The sequence below is a fragment of the Brassica oleracea genome, chromosome C3 (genome assembly GCF_000695525.1).
Source record: "Brassica oleracea var. oleracea cultivar TO1000 chromosome C3, BOL, whole genome shotgun sequence".
NCBI classification, from domain to species: Eukaryota; Viridiplantae; Streptophyta; class Magnoliopsida; order Brassicales; family Brassicaceae; genus Brassica; species Brassica oleracea.
The window spans coordinates 53,917,997-53,934,415 of NC_027750.1; the positions used below are offsets into that span (position 1 = coordinate 53,917,997).

A 16,419-nucleotide genomic window follows, 5' to 3' on the forward strand; every position below is an offset into this window, starting at 1 on the left:
CTATATTCCCCAAATAAACTCTACAGGCACTACTCGTAGCTCTGATCTTGTTGTATAGCTCTTTGTACTCCCGAGGCCTATGTGCCATTGCTGCTCAGTTACCAGTTTTGCTAGTCCTTTGCTTGAATAGCGAGAGTTCACATTACGGTCCAGATGCACGATGCACGCCCCGTGGTGAGCCATAGGATAAACTCGTGCCACAGCTGTCGCAATACTTGAAGCACAATTAGATACAACAGTCAGCTGCGGGGAGTCAGCTAAGATGCGTTCAACTTTTTGCAGGAACCATGTCCACGCTTCATCGTTCTCTGCATCCACAACTCCAAAAGCCAGCGGGAAGATCTGGAAATTAGCATCCTGCCCACTAGCTGTCAGCAACACCCCTTTATATTTACCTCCTAAATGCGTTCCATCAATCACAAGCACATGCCTCAGCTTCTTAAACCCAGCTATAGACGCCCCAAAGGCTAGGAACAAATACAAAAAACGCTCATCACCATCATCATCTGCCTCTGTCTCAATGTCATCACAGTCCCGGGATTTGCTAGCTTCAACATGTATAAGTACTCAGGGAGTTTACTATAAGCATCCTCATCTGAACCTCTAATACCAATAACAGCTTTCTCTTTAGCTCTGTAGCACTTCATATAAGATGCAGTAATGCGAAGATCCTCCAGAACAAGCTTCTGCAACTCGCGAGGCACTGGACCTTTCCCCGGTTCACCAAACTTGGACCTGTAGACAGCAGCAATCACACGGGATGTGGCTTTGCTTTTGTATCCCATCCTTGACTCATAAGGACACATATGATCAATTTGAGCCTTCCGAATTACATAATACCCACAGCCCCTCACCTCATGTGTTGTCACACGCCAATCACAATGTTTATTTGGACATTCCACAACAAACGAGTCCACCTTCGTTCTTGTCTGTTTGAAATGGAACTGATGTTTAATAGCATAAATGGCTAACGCTATCTGACAATCCTCTTTGCTGCCAAATACTTTCCCAACATATATTCTTCCATCATCATCATCCACATCCAGGTCAGGTATCTCAGCAGCATCATAGCTTGTATCATCAAACATTGGAGGAATTTCAAACTCTTCATCATCAATCTCTTCAAGCTTCCTCTGGCACGGTTTGCTACCAGAGCTCACTCCAGTGGCTTCCAGACCATTCCCAAACCACGGGTTGCTGTCTTGAAAGTTCTCTGCTTTGGGAGATTTTCCACTGCTTGTTCCGCCAACTTCAACCATGTGATCGAATGCATTGTTTGTTGTGCACATGTAAGTTCGAGGCCCATCCTTCTTTGTCAAACCAGCAACAATTTCATCTGCATTGTAGACTACATCGACCGCATTGGAACCTCCAAAGTCCTCTTTTAGCAGTGGACTCCAAAATTCTTTGTCATAACCACGGGGTCTGATGTCCCTCTCATCCACATCTCCACTACCATCACAGTTCCCCCAGAGCTTTGACTTCTGCTTCCTTGTTCAGATTCTCTCTTCTGCATGCTTCGAGATTTTATTTTCTCCTCCACCTTCTCAACCGCCCGGACAAACTCTTCATCTTCGAGGTTAGCAACATCTACTTTCGAAATGCCTGTTGAAGCACATGCTTATTTGGACACCCCACTACCGACGAAAGATTCTTTCCTTATTACCTTTGCAGGAGTCACAAAACCCATACCAGAATCATCTATGTGCTCACTTGCTTCGTGCTTTTCAACCTTCTCGAACTTAGCAAACAGGTTCATCGCTCCCCTCACCTTCATATGCTCTAGGAAATAACGTATACCACCATCACTAGTCAGCAAAACAGGCGGTGTTTTAATCCCTGTCGCTAGCTCGTAGCTCGTTGGTGACCAATAACTGAGCGACACTTTGAAATCACCCTCTTGAACCCTGAACTCCTTTAGCACGTTTCCTTCCAGCTCAACCAAACTGATTCCCTCGTACATGGGCACAAGCCTCGCCATCTGCCTCTTGTCAATAACGAAATCCCAGCTCGCTCCTCCACCGCAATCCCACTCGCCGCAAATCACCATACATTGTTCCTCCATGATTAGAACCTGCAACAAGACAAGATGAACATCATGAGCTTACACATTCAGCTTAACTCATAATAACTCAAAAATTTCCTTGAATCTCACCAAAAAACACCTTCGCAAATCTCTGACATCGCTAGAGCCGAAGACAAAAGGAAGGAATGAGCTGGTGATAAATGCACGTCGCCATCTTTATCGTTATTAAAGCAAAAACATCGTACGCTACTCACATATATTAGATCTCTTTAGGCACTTTTAAACTTGTGGCCCAGATTATAAGACACACCTATCCATATACCAAAACTCTTTAATGTCCACAATTGAGCTGAGTTAAAGTAACCTAACCATACAAAACACAACTAACTGGGCTTGAGGGCATAAAGGTAAGAAAAAGGACAGCTGTCCAAGTAAAGTGTCCCAAAAGCTCAATGTGTCTCTCGATGTTAAAACAACTCAAAATGTGGCTTATAAGGTAACCAACTCTATTATTATAGGAAGTCATTTCAATACCATAACCACATGTAAATAATTCAAACTAGGGAAACTTTCTGTCAGTGTTTTGACTAAAAAACTTCGAGCTGGTATTCAAAGCAAGAGCACTAACATACTACAATTACAATAGTATAGTCAGACATGAACGCAAAACTAAAACACTAAGACTCCAAGTAAGATAACCGTTAGAAACAACTCAACGAGTAATAGAAGTGGTAAAATGTGGTGAAAAACGACGTAGTGTAGGTGGGGAAGGGGGTCAAAGTCTAAATTGGGCTGATAAAGACGTAAACTATATTATGTAAAGTAAAGTTTTGTCAGAGTATTTTGTCATACGGCTTACCATACGCACCGGGTGCCGTATATGTACATTTCATTAAGTTATGATACAAATAAAGAGGCCAGATGTTCTGAGGACGACCAAAAATATAATAGATTGAAATTGAAAATTTCCAATCGTAAGTAGGTGTGGTCGTTTCATACTAACGGTGGTGTAGTTTAGTAACGTAAATAGAAGCAAAAGGCATTACAATTATTACAAGGCAAACTATACTATAATTCATTTTCAAATAGCCTGACAATTGATGTGGCTAAAAAATGAACTGCCACACAACCAAAGCATTATGGTACATGAGAATCTGAAAAAGTATTACTAAACCGAAACACAGGGTGGCTAAAAAGAAACAACGATAATCGAGATTTTATGTTTTAAAAATACAGAAACAACGGTATAACTTGACAATAGATAGGTCCACAAACAACTAAAATTCTAAATACGACATTGCATATAAAGTGGATTACAACTTCTTACTCCCTTGCGAATTCCTTCAAGTGTTCCGGATTGAAACATGCGAAAGCTTCAATTGCATACGTCTGTGCTGCAATTGAAAGCCGCTCTTCGGTGAGATTGAAGACCTGCGAGATGTTGTCTGTTGCATGCAGTTCCAAGAGGATATAGGTTGCAACACATGATAATCATGCCGGGTCGTGGGAACGAAAGTAAGACAATTAAACTGAGTTAGTGCGTCATTTCCGGATTATATACTGTTTCGGTAAATAGAATGGAGTATACGTACCGGTTGGCTCACAACATATAAGTAGGTTAAGCCGGGTTATCTGCAAAGGCGATTCCGTAGCTGCATCATTCAATGTGTTACCTCCATTGTGGCGTATTAGCAAAGGCATCAGGACTACAAACGGTTTTAGCAATGGCACATCCATTAAAAGGTACTGATACATTCACAAGGGTCTACTTCTATTTCACATCAAAAGGGACTTATCAGATGCATTTGCAGACACCAATTGGAGCAAGGAGAAGACCCAAATAAATACTGCGTACCATGAGCCTATACTACTTATGTTTATCGAATGACCTATTAAAGCGAGAACACCAGCAAGATTGAAAGTGTTCTTTGCTTAGCTTTGAATATACTACATAAAACTAATAATAGTCAGTCATGCGCATAGCATAATCTAGTGATGTTTACGTAACTCAATGTAGTCGCTTCTTTACAATACAAAGTACACACATGTAGAACAACATTCAGGAGGGTCTACTTCAGTTTCACATCAGAAAGGACTCTTACATAATGCAGTTGCATACACAAAGCGGAACAAAGCGAGGAGACAAATATAAAACGAATATCAACCGACTATACTACTTAATTTTATCGAATGGACTAGGTAACCAAAGACTAATTTTCACTTAAACACGGTCGCATTTTCGATACAAAAACATAAGCTTCTTTTCAAAGGAAGATACAAACAACAGTGATACTTGAGCATGACAACATGACCGAAATGTAAATTAGATGGGTGAAACGGTTTCACTATTACCTTCCAACGCTTCTGTCCCGCAACTCCGTCGCCCAGATCTGCAATTGTGTGACACGGTGTTTATCAATTTCAAAACAGCAGAGGAGAATTTCGGAAAAAGAAATTACGGTGGTGCGAAGCGCAAAAATCAGACTAACCTCGATTTAATCCGACGATTCACCGACAGAAATCGGCCACCGTCGCAGCGTAAGAACCGACTTCCCAACCCGAAATCGAACCGCAATTCTCTCAAATGTTGCCGCTCTCTAAAACGTTATGGTTGTCGCTTTTGTAGGGTTTGAAGGAGAATGAAAACTGTTTAGTTTTCTCGGTGAGTAAAACAGCTAAAACGGATGAGTCCAACGTTTTCTCACGCGCAGCTTCTGGTTTTTTGGTTTTATACATAAATATGGCCCTATTTAGTAGCCTAACATATGCTATGGTTAAAATCTTAGTTTCGATTTTTTCTATTGTTATGCACTCTGATTTCCCATATATTTATGTAATCTTTAGGACTAAGACATGAACACGATAACATTAAATTTATTGTATGCATCTAGGTGTCGATACTAACAAGCGGAGAACAAGTTTGATTGGACAAGTAATACATTGGGGAAATGATGCCACGTCTATGTTTCATAAATTACTAAACTGTCTCTTACATTTGCTGACCAAAATAAATTTAATATCTATATATGGTGTCAAATGGTCCCTTTTCACGTTTTTCTTTTCTCAAAATATTTTGCAATATACTTTAAATGCAGCAAGAGAGCCAAATATTGTTTTTACAGCATAAGCTCATAAAGAACCATAGAAAGTAAAGAAGCCCATTTTCTTGAGCCCACTCTGAAAGGAGGAAGATGAATCAATCGCAAGGATCATATCATCTCGCCCGAACCATACTTGCATACTTGCGTGACCAAAGTACTAGCAAAATCGTCTAATGAAATTTGACCAATGGAGGGAAAAAGGAACTTAGTAGTTTCTCTCTGTGAACATCTGTCTTTAGTGTTTGGTCATTGTGAAAGGGAAGTAACTTCTTTAAGAACCTCTTTGTGAGAGAGAGGCCATCTCAGGATTATACTCAACCCCAATTCAACAAGTATCTATACACCCAACACATGAACATTTTAGCTCTATTTTTTTCTTATGAAAAACAAGATTATGATTTGGTATTCGAAAAAGGTTCCGTACATGTTGAGCAGTTCCGACAGGCAACCGAGGGATAAGATCTGTCCTTCCATGGCTGCTCTGTCTTGTCGATTGGCTGTAATTGAACGATTGAATTAAGCTGTCACACACCCAATTATAGATATTAATGACAAATATTGTATATTTATTATATAAGATATGTACATATATTTTTAATATCTAGATTAGGTAATATCGCAAGTATAAATATATATGTAACTTAGGGGGGTTATATTAATCATAATTCTTATGAGAGTCAATATACAATTCTTCCAAACTTATCCTCTCATCATTGTCTACACACCCAACAGCTCCTCTGCGATTAAAATCAGGACTTCAGGCTGATTAAAGCAAAATAATTTTAAAAAAATGGTCAACAAAATGTTTGAGTTTTGACAAAGAAACACATTATAAAAGTCAGTGAAAGTTAGGCTTTCTTCATGGCATGTTCACTAAGTGCAATGGTTTCTCGTAAAGGGAGAGAATACAACTGAATGATGATAATGAAGTTGAAAGCCAAAAAAAAATGTCTTAAATGAATAGCTTAATCTTCTCTGTGTTTCTAGTTTCAGAATGGTTGCAGTTTTTTTATTTCCCATGTGATATAAATGATATATTACTGTCGTCATTATAGGACGTAGAAGCAAAAATTTATCAGGGAATAAAAAATGAGACAAAATCACAAAAGAAGTAGTCTCTTGTTAGTTAGTTAGCTGTTACCATCATCTTCACGAACAATCTCCCGTGGTTTTGCGCTGTCAATGCTTCTCTGCATTACTTGTGTTTCAAGGTTTGTGTCAGCTCTCAATGTCGGAAGGTTCATAATCTTCATCGTCATCTCCAAAGCTCTCAATGTCCGACGGTTCATAATCTTCAATCGATATATATATATATCAGAAGCTCAATAAAGGGACCTCCATGAGTTGTAGTATCCCGCATTCTTTTATCTCCGATGTTCTTGAAGACGAAGAGAAAAGAGGCATTTGATTCAACTTCACGGTTAAGGAACTCCCAGAAGATGTGTAAGTGAAGCACTGAGGCACTTCTTCAGCGGGAAAGACTGCATATTCATTGGTCGGCGTCTGGGTGATGAGATCTCTGGCTTCTTGATTTTGTTTGAAGCAGTTTCTGAAGTTGAGACGAAAATCCAAAGGAGCAATCTAGTCCCTCCATTGACTCACAATTTTCTGCATCTAAGATCAATAGCGAATCCGGAAGCGGTGGGAGTGATACCAGCTTCTTCATTCCGTTTAATACAAGTTGACGTAGACGAGAAATTCTCCCGATCCATGGATCAAGAAGCTCTTAAATTTCTGTGGAACTCTCAGGATAACTTTTCAACAAAGAGCAACCTGAGAGATCGAGTTCTTCTAGAGATTCCAAGTTGATGTTCGCCAGATTAACCTCTAACTGTAAGCATCCCTCTAATTCCAATCTCGACAATCTATGAAGGTTTCTCATAGAGGAAGGAAGCTCCACTAGACTCGAGCAATGACTGAGATCCAATCCTCTGAGATTAATTGCATTCCCAATGGAGGAAGGAAGTCTCACCAGACTTGAGCAACCTGGAAGATCCAATCTTTTGAGATTAACTGTATTCCCAATAGAATAAGGGAGTTTCACCAGGCTTGAGCAATAGCTGAGATCCAACTCATATAGATTAGTGGCAGTTGAGAGATCAGGAAGCTCCTTCAGATTTCTTGAATAACTCAAATCCATCAACTTGAGACTGGTGAGCGGCTGTAATGACAAATAAAGGAAACAGACAAGAACCACAAGTTGACGCAATTAGTACTAAACACATAAGAAAATTGGGCCGTTATTTTCAAAACTAAAATATTACTTACTTTACTCTCTTTCCACAATTTCTCAAGCTTGCTATACGACATGTCTAGTTCGACTAGAAACTCTGGATTAAAACTTGAAGGAAAACATGACATGTTGAACCTCGGCCAAATTAATACTCTAAGTTTTCGGGATATATAGTTCATACTTAGCGGATTTACCCCTCTGCCAAGGATTCTTATGAATTGAAGACTAGACAATCTTTCAAAGGCTCTTTCACTTGTCCATGTTATTTTCTCATCCGGCTCAAGATTTATTCCTATGACACTGCTACTACCCTGTAAAACAACCCAATAAAACATAAATAGAGGGTTGTTAGTTATTAAATAATCTCACATTTGTAGAGAGCACTGCAATGAAAATAACAATCTCAAAACTTACTGCTTTATCATCACTGAGTACTTCACCAATATCGATTGCATCATTCAAAAACTGGAGTTTTCCAGGTTCACTAACAAATTCTTTCCGCACAATTTGTCTTCCTAGTTGGACTAATAACTTAGCCATATGTATCATTTCATAGTCAATAGATATGAGAGATTTTTCATATAAGACGCGAAGCCCTTGTCTCACATCCTCAAAACATTTTTCTAGACATCTTTCCACCATATCAACTGGTTCACCATCGAAAAAGCAGGCTATATGAAGAAATAAACTTTTATCTTCATCATTTAAGGTATCATAACTAAACTTTAAAATGCTTGGTAGTGCCTCTATCCAATACTGCTCAGACATTCCCCGAAAATATGAGCCCATTACTTTTAGCCCTAATGGAAGTTCACCTACAAGACTCATAACTTCATAAGCAAGGTCCTCGAAACCATCCTTTGGATATTTCTGATCAAAAGCATACATGCAGAACATTTGAAGAGCTTCATCATGTGATGGTAAATTCACCTTGTGTATATGGTTGATCCCACTCGCTTTTAAAACTTTTTGATCTTGTGTTGTGATTATAATCCGACTCCCCGGACCAAACCAACAAGTTTCTTTTGCCATGGCTTCCAGTTGTACTAACCGATCAACATCATCAAGGACGACAAGAACTTTTTTGTCTTTCAACCTATCTTGGACGACTCCCAAATGTGAAATATTGACACATGTCTCGTTGGTTAGTTGAGACATAAGCTGCTTCTGTAAATACAACTTCACACTGTAGTCATCGGAAAAAGCTGGTATTGCATACTTTCTTTTGATATTATCTATAAATACACTCAGTTGGAAATCTTGGGAATGTCGGTTGAATAAAGATCTAGGAGTAGTGGTCTTACCAATCCCAGGCGGACCCCAAATCCCTATTTTTCTCACTTCATCTGAATCTAGCTGTAACAATCGTCTCAATTTTTTCATCTTAGATTCCATCCCAACTAAGCCGTCAAAGTCACTGCATGGTGCTGAAAGGTTCAACTTGTTTGAAACATCAGTGGCAATATCTTCAATCATCTCTGCTTCAGCCTCCCTGAACAAGTGGATGATCAATAGTTATATTATATAGTCATGAAAAATTGCACATACTTGTATGAGTACTTAACTGTAGATCAAGGAAAGAAAGCAACACCTGTTCGATATACATACTTTAAAAACATACACATTTTTAATAGAAAATATGAACTTTCAGGATGGTTGTTGTTTAATGAGATGAGCTGTAGAAATAGTGGCAAGTTTCAGTTACAAGAACATCATCTTTGAGTCTGACTCTCTGACCCTGGTTATAATGATAAATGGAATATAATAGGTCTGGCCAATTTTGCAGCCTACTATCGAGGTGATACGCCAGTCCTTGTCACAGATTCAGAGCTTTGAGGTGAAGTATTACCCAAGAGGAGGAAATAAGACAGCTGACAGGATAGCAAATAAGACTTTCACATTTGTGTATAATGTTCTAAGTTATATTCTGTAGCGCCATTGTGGCTAAAATATCTGGTGGAGTCTGATAAAGCTGTGTATGTTGAACATATTAGTTAATGAAAGTTGATGAGTTAGAAAAAGAGCTACAATATATAGAGGTCGTTGATGTGTTAGAAAGATTAAGAGTAAGTGGGAATCAAGATGACGAACCAGTTTGTTGAATGGTAACCTGCATTTGAGCCACTTCCGTCAAAGCACATTTCCATCTTCGGATCTCTTCCTTTGTTTTTCCTACACAAGTTTTTTCGAAGACTTTCCCAAAATCACCAGTCTGCATCTTTACATCAGTTGGATCCACTTCATAGAATATGGACATCACTGTTTGACCAAACTCTTCTCTGAACTTCATGATTTCAACCAGCTCGTTCAAGCACCATGTTGAAGAAGCGTAGTTCTTCGAGAGCAAGATAATAACAATCCTAGATCCTCTAATAGCTTCTAGGAGTGCAGTACCGATCAGCTTACTTCTCTCTATGTCATTGTCAATGAATGAGTCGATTCCTTTGCTCCTGAGCTCCTTCAGAACGTGGCTGAGAAAGTTTGTGCGGACATCTGCCCCGTGGAAGCTTGGGAAGACATGGTGTTTCCAATTGTTAGGCAAAGAAGACGGAGGAGCCACAAGAGTTAAAGAAGAAGAAGCCATTGTTTTGTTTCCTTGATGGGTTCGGGACTTTCTGTAGAAAAATATTGTACCCAAAAGAGCCAAGAAATATATTTCAGCAGAAACAAGATTGGTAAGGGAAAAATAAGAATCCAGTAGTATGATGAAGAGAGGATCAAGATCACAGAGCTTTTTAGTTAGGTTTTAAACAAAGAAACTCTTTATATATACCAACACGGAACTGATGATCCCGTTGACTTAAATATATGCAAGACACGTTCGCGAAAACAGAAAGCCCAGCACAATGTTGAGACAATTCGAGCGTGACCAAAAATCTCAAATAATTATCTCTTCAAAATTCATTTCCTTTCAGTTAAAAAAAATTTATTCAATTTCTTTTCCATTTTCTTTAAATAAAAACTAAATTTTGACTTGCACTTGAAAATCTCATAATATATTTTCGGTTAATTGTTTCGGTTTTAAAGCAAAAATAAATATCTATATAGTACTATAAAATACATATTTTCAGTCAAAAATGAAATATCTTTTTTTTTTTGTTACAATTTAATATAATAGAGAACCACAAAGTGGTGGTCTAGCACTAGATGGACTTTGGGTTACCGACGAACCTGAGTATGAAAATATTCCATTACACTTCACTTTGTAACCACGTGGATATGATGATGCAATGTTGTCGGCCTTATTTGAATATCTGGAGAGATGGTCAATTTATATATAGGATATACCTCCATTTGGATATTAGTATGTGTCATTTTATAGACCTGAGATATTACTAATGTTAAAAACTCTAGTATAAAAAAGATTTAGAGATTATATATATTTAATTACTATTGACATTCTAAAATTAAAAATCCGTATTTTCATTAGTGAAATGTGATTAAGATATGGACCGTTAACCATAATGCGAATGAATTTTTCCTACCTTATATTTATGTTATAGTCTAAAGAATGATATAATTGTAAATCCAATTCATTTTTATTATTATTAGTGAGTTTTTATTGTAAACCTAACACTAATTTTTTATAAATACATAATAATTAAATATATATTAAAAGTTTCAAAACATGTTTATTAATTTTAATTATATTTTCAAATTTTATATATATAATTGATATGGTTAATTAATTTATTAATAATTAGTGGGATTAGTTTACAAGTTAATTAAACTGTTATTGTTAATAGTATTAAAAGGTTTTGTATACAGATTCCATTTGGGCTTCAGGTCAAAATCATTACGCTTTGTTTTTTTTTTTTCTTTAACGTAAAAAAACCGTTCTATTACTCAAACAACCAATAAAAAGTAACTCCCCATGGAAGGATCTACCAGTTTTAGCTAAAAAATCTGAAATCTGATTTCGCGCCCGTGGAACATGAATAATGCTGAAGTCCGGAAAGCATATCTGTAGCGTCTCTATCCTCTCCAATTCCGTCGCAAAACTTGGCCACGCCTGAGGGTCTTTTATCATTGCAATCAGCTCCTTACAGTCCCGTCCTGAAGCTCTGACATGTTGAGTGTTGAAGCATATTCTCCATCGCCCATCGCAGTGCTTCCACTTCCGAATGCAAAGCTGATTCGCGTCGAGTAAAATTCCTTGTTCCCATAAGTTGATGTTCCCATCACTGTCCATTAGGCTTTGTTACCTTTTTTGTTTTAGTATAATTATTCGAACTGAAATCAGAATTGTTTCTTTTGTAAATTTGCTTTTGGTCCGAACATTGTTGAATACGTGAAGTATTATTATTATGCACTTCGAATATTCCCTAATTTACAGCAGCGTTTTTTAAGGTAAAAACCAATAGCACAACTTGTAAGATTAATGGAAAATCAGAGGGACCTTAAAAAGTTTTTTGTTTTAATAGTATAGATAAAATGAAGAGTATTAATTAATTTGGGTGGGTTTAACTATACAGTACAAAATATGTATCTATATTATTAAAACCGATTTTTTTTTGGTGCAGTTTGGAAACATAGATAGTAGTATAAAAAAAATATAGTGTTTTTAGTAATATCATTAATATAATTACATTAATTATATTTTTATATGAGATAATAAGGTCAAAAAACAAAAAAGAAACCAGATATTAGGTAAATGCCAATCACAGTAAAACTTTAAGTTTTTTGGTATACATTGAACATTCAGAATGACATAATTACCTTTTAAAGTTGACGATTCCACTTGCTCCTAATTTTGTTCTACTAGAGTATTATCTGACAATAAGATTTTGCCTAGTATCTCAAAGATTTGGTTAAGATCTTGGTTAGATTTTTTTTTTTGCTTCTCAAGGTTGCTTAAGAGAAACATTAGCTTTCTTATCAAAATTTCTCGGTCTTTTTCTCTACGTTTTATTTTCTGGTCCTATTTTTATCCCACAATATTTCGCAGCAGTGAAATCCATAGCGACTAGATGGACACGGCGGTGCGGGTTGTGCACCTTATAATGTATTAGGACTGAATAATCTTTATTAAGACTGATACATGGTATTTATACAAGTACAAGCTAGGGTATATATTGTGTTCTAATGTATTTACATAATAGTCCTTCTATGATACTATATTGCTTTATACACCCCCTCAAGATGGTGGAACTTATGAGACACCAATCTTGTTGCAGAGATGTTGAAATAGAGCCCTGGCGAGTGGCTTGGTGAGACCATCCGCTAGTTGATCATGTGTGGAAACGTGAGTAACACGCAGCATACCATTTTGAATCTGTCAGCGCACGAAGTGGTAGTCAATGGCGATATGCTTCATCCTTGAGTGGAAGACTGGATTTTGACAAAGATATGTCGCTCCGATGTTGTCACAATACACAGTAGGCGGAGATGTGAGCATTACTCCAAGTTCTGTGAGAAGCGAGCATATCCAGCGCAGTTCCGCAGATGTGTGTGCGACAGCTCTGTATTCGGCTTCAGTCGACGAGCGCGCCACGCCTTTCTGCTTCCGTGATGTCCAAGAAATAGGATGTGAGCCAAGGTAGACGATATAGCCGTTTGTAGAGACGTAGTCATCTGATTCACCGGCCCAATCTGCGTCCGAGAATGCATGTAACGGCGTGTGGGTTTGTATACGGAGATAGATGCCATGACTGAGCGTCCCCGAGAGATAACGGAGAAGACGTTTGACTGCGAGCCAATGACATGTTGTGGGGCGATGCATGAACTGGGATAGTCTGTTGACAGCATAAGAGATGTCCGGTCGTGTGAGGGACAAGTACTGAAGGCTTCCAACGACCTGTCTGTACTCACGAGGGTCAGAGAGTGGAGAACCAGAGTCCAATGTCAGCTTTGGTGATGAAGCCATAGGGGTTGCGACCGGTTTTGAGTGAAGTATGTTGGTCTTTGTAAGTAGATCAGTCACATATTTGCGCTGCATCAGGTGTAACCCATCCTTAGTCCGTACCGCTTCAATGCCACGAAAGTAACTCAAGTTCCCCATATCCTTGATAGAGAATTTCCGTGCAAGTGTATCAACTACTCGCTGAACCAGCTGGTGTGATGTTCCGGTAATCAGGATATCATCTACATATACAAGTAGATACACGAAGTCCGCCCCCTGTTTGAGTATAAATAACGAGGTATCCGAGAGAGAGTTATAGAACCATGTTGTGACGAGGAACTTGTGTAACTCAGAGTACCACACCCTAGGAGCCTATTTGAGTCCATAAAGAGCTTTCCGCAGTGGACATACTTTCGTGGGGTTGTCTCTGTCTACAAAACCTGGAGGTTGACAGATGAAGACTTCTTCTTTGAGATTACCTTGTGAGAAGGCAGTGTTGACATCGATCTGTCGTATAGGCCATGAGTTATTGACAGCAAGCCCGAGTACAATCCTTATCATCGTTGGTTTGATGACTGGACTGAATGTGTCTGTATAGTCAATCCCAGGCTGTTGATGATATCCCTTTGCGACATGACGAGCTTTGTATCAATCTATCTCTCCATTCGGGTGATATTTGATAGTGAATATCCAGTGACACCCAACGATATTCATTCCTTGACAAGCTGCTTCCAAATCCAAGGTATGATTCTTCACCTGTGAGTTGAACTCAGCAAGCATGGCAGCACGCCATTTTGGATGTTTCATTGCTTGCTGCCATGTTATTGGAATCCAGTGAGGATCCTCTTGGAGATTGTTTGTCAGGTTGTATCGAGTTGTCGACTTGGTGATGTTGTTTCTGGATCGTGTCGTCATCGAATGTCTCGGAGGTGGCTGTTCAGATGGTGTCGCAGAGGTCGACGTCGTCACAGATTCTGTGTTTGGCACGGTCGGTGTCGGTTCTATATTCCCATTTTCTGTGTTTGCAGGTTGCTCAGGTGCTGTCGCAGCCGTAGGTTGCATCACCGGTGGCGAAGTTTCAGAGCTCGGAGGCACACTCTCTGTAGTCGTTGATGGAGATTTTACAAGTGGTGGGAGTGTATGGATGATGGTGTGAGGTTGGTAGGTGGGTACAGGGTGGTGTAACTCTGGTTCGGGGGTTTGAGGTTGACGTCGGAGTTGTTGATATGGGAATTGGGTTTCGTTAAACCGAACGTGTCGTGAGGTGTAGACCCGAGCAGTTGAGGGATCCAAGCACAAATAAGCGCTTTGTGAGAGAGAGTACCCGACGAAGACACAAGGTATGGATCGGTTTTCAAGCTTGTTTGGGGGCGTAAGTCCGTAGCCAAGGGTAACAGAGGCTCCCGAAAGTTCGGAGCTTTCCGAAGTTTGGTGAGGTTTGTAACAGTTTCTGGTAAGGGGATTGGTTTTGAAGGACAGGAGTTGTCATGCGGTTTATCAAGTATACGGCAGTAGCAAACGCTTCTGGCCAGAACGTTAGTGGCATCTTTGCAGTGGACAGCAACGACAAACCAGTCTCAACTATGTGTCTGTGTTTTCTTTCCGACAAACCGTTGTGTTGAGGGGTATGGGGTGGGGTTGTAAGGTGGGAGATGCCATTCCTGGAGAGGTATGATCGCATGGATATTCCCCTCCATTATCTGTATAGAGGTGCTGGATTTTTGTTTTGAATCGGGTTTCAACCAATGGTTTGAACTGAAGAAATATGGCTTTGACATCAGACTTGGCCGCAAGGGAAAATAGCCATGAATAGCGTGTGAAATGATCCACGAAAACTATGTAGTATTTCTGGTTTTTGTATGAGGATATAGGCGATTGCCAGACATCTGAGAATAAGTATTGAAGAGGTTGAGAAGAATGGATTGTGCTTTGGTCAAAGGGTAACTTATGAGTTTTATTCAAAAGACATTCATTGCAAGGAAAAACAGAAGAAGTAGTGTTTAAGCAAGGCAAAGAGAACTTTGAAACAACAAATTTAAGAGTAGCTAAAGAGGGGTGGCCAAGTCTATTATGCCATCAATCCAGTGTTGCTTTTGTATCAGGGTAGGTTGCATAGGCTGATGGGTTTAGGTTAGGCTTGGGCCACTTGTACAAATCACCCTTCGTTCGACCGCGGAGTAGCTGCACCCCCGAGCTGAGATCCTTCACCTGAAAGTGAGCAGGAAAGAATTCGACGGAAACCTTGTTAGCATTGTAAAGCCGATAGACATAAACTAAATTTTTGTTAACATTGAGAACGCATAAGACATCATCTAATTTGAGTGTTTTATATGATGTAGGAATAGAGATAGAACCGGTGTGCGTGATGGGCATGGTGGAGCCATCCGCTATGGCAACCTCTTCTCCGCCATGGTAGGGTTGGTGCAGCGCCAGATTGTGGAGGTCCGATGTTAAGTAGTGTGTGGCTCCGCTATCGAGTAGCCAAGGGTTGACGTTGTACGGTGAAGCAGAGATGTAGTTGGCTCGGGGCTGCCACGGCATACCAGCAAACTGTTGTGGAGTAGCAGAAGAGCCCCTGACGTTTGAAGTTGCGTGCAGCGACGAGCACTGTGACCAAACACACCACACAATTGGCATTTGCCTTGATAGCCACGGGGTGTGTACTGCTGCGAGTTCGGTTGAGTTGGTGCTGTGAACTGTTGCTGTTGTTGCCACGCCTGGTTTCCACGATATCCTCCTCGGCGTGGGTTGTGGACTTATTGTGGTGCGATCCTCTGTAGTTAGTGTAGTTTGCCGTCACAGGTGCAGAGGAAACTGGAGCCACAATTGTTTGAAGTTTATCTTCATGATTGATCATCTTCTCGTGTAGCTCAGCAAGAGATGGTGCTGTGTCTCTGCTTTCAATCTGATCAAACATGGTTTTGTATTCATCTGGGAGTCCTCCAAGTATCTTCTCGATCTGGTCCTCATGATCCATGGGCTTTCCGAGTACGGCTAGCTGATCAAATCGTGTCGTGAAGCCTTGAAAGTAGTCATTGATCGACTTGTTGTCCTTGGTCCAGTTATCAATTTGTTGCTTCACTTGTTTGATGTGGCCTCTGCTCGGCTTAGCGTAGGTTGCATTGAGAATTGACCAGATCTCAGCGGCTGTGTTTGTCATCGACAGGATCGCACTACAAGAAAATACAAGTATAGCGACGGCCAAAATCCTCGTTAT

The 16,419-nt window shown here is 39.7% G+C and overlaps 1 protein-coding gene and 1 pseudogene across 1 annotated transcript; both read right to left on the bottom strand.

Moving 5' to 3' along the window:
* LOC106330932 lies at window positions 1–1,259 on the bottom strand. Its single transcript, XM_013769319.1, has 2 exons — window positions 611–1,259; window positions 1–548 (listed from the first exon to the last, which is right to left on the bottom strand). The coding sequence occupies exons 1-2, from the start codon at window positions 1,257–1,259 to the stop codon at window positions 1–3; spliced, it is 1,197 nt and encodes a 398-aa protein (XP_013624773.1).
* A 3,888-nt stretch (window positions 1,260–5,147) lies between these two features.
* Window positions 5,148–10,027, bottom strand: LOC106332284 (annotated as a pseudogene).
* Window positions 10,028–16,419: the final 6,392 nt, after the last annotated feature.

Bases quoted from the DNA above. Each gene is read 5' to 3' on its own strand.
- LOC106330932 (XM_013769319.1), bottom strand. From the start codon at position 1,259: ATGGTTGAAGTTGGCGGAACAAGCAGTGGAAAATCTCCCAAAGCAGAG. The intron at 549-610 runs GTATTAGAGGTT...TACATGTTGAAG, and splicing joins TAAAGAGAAAGCTGTTATTG to CTAGCAAATCCCGGGACTGT.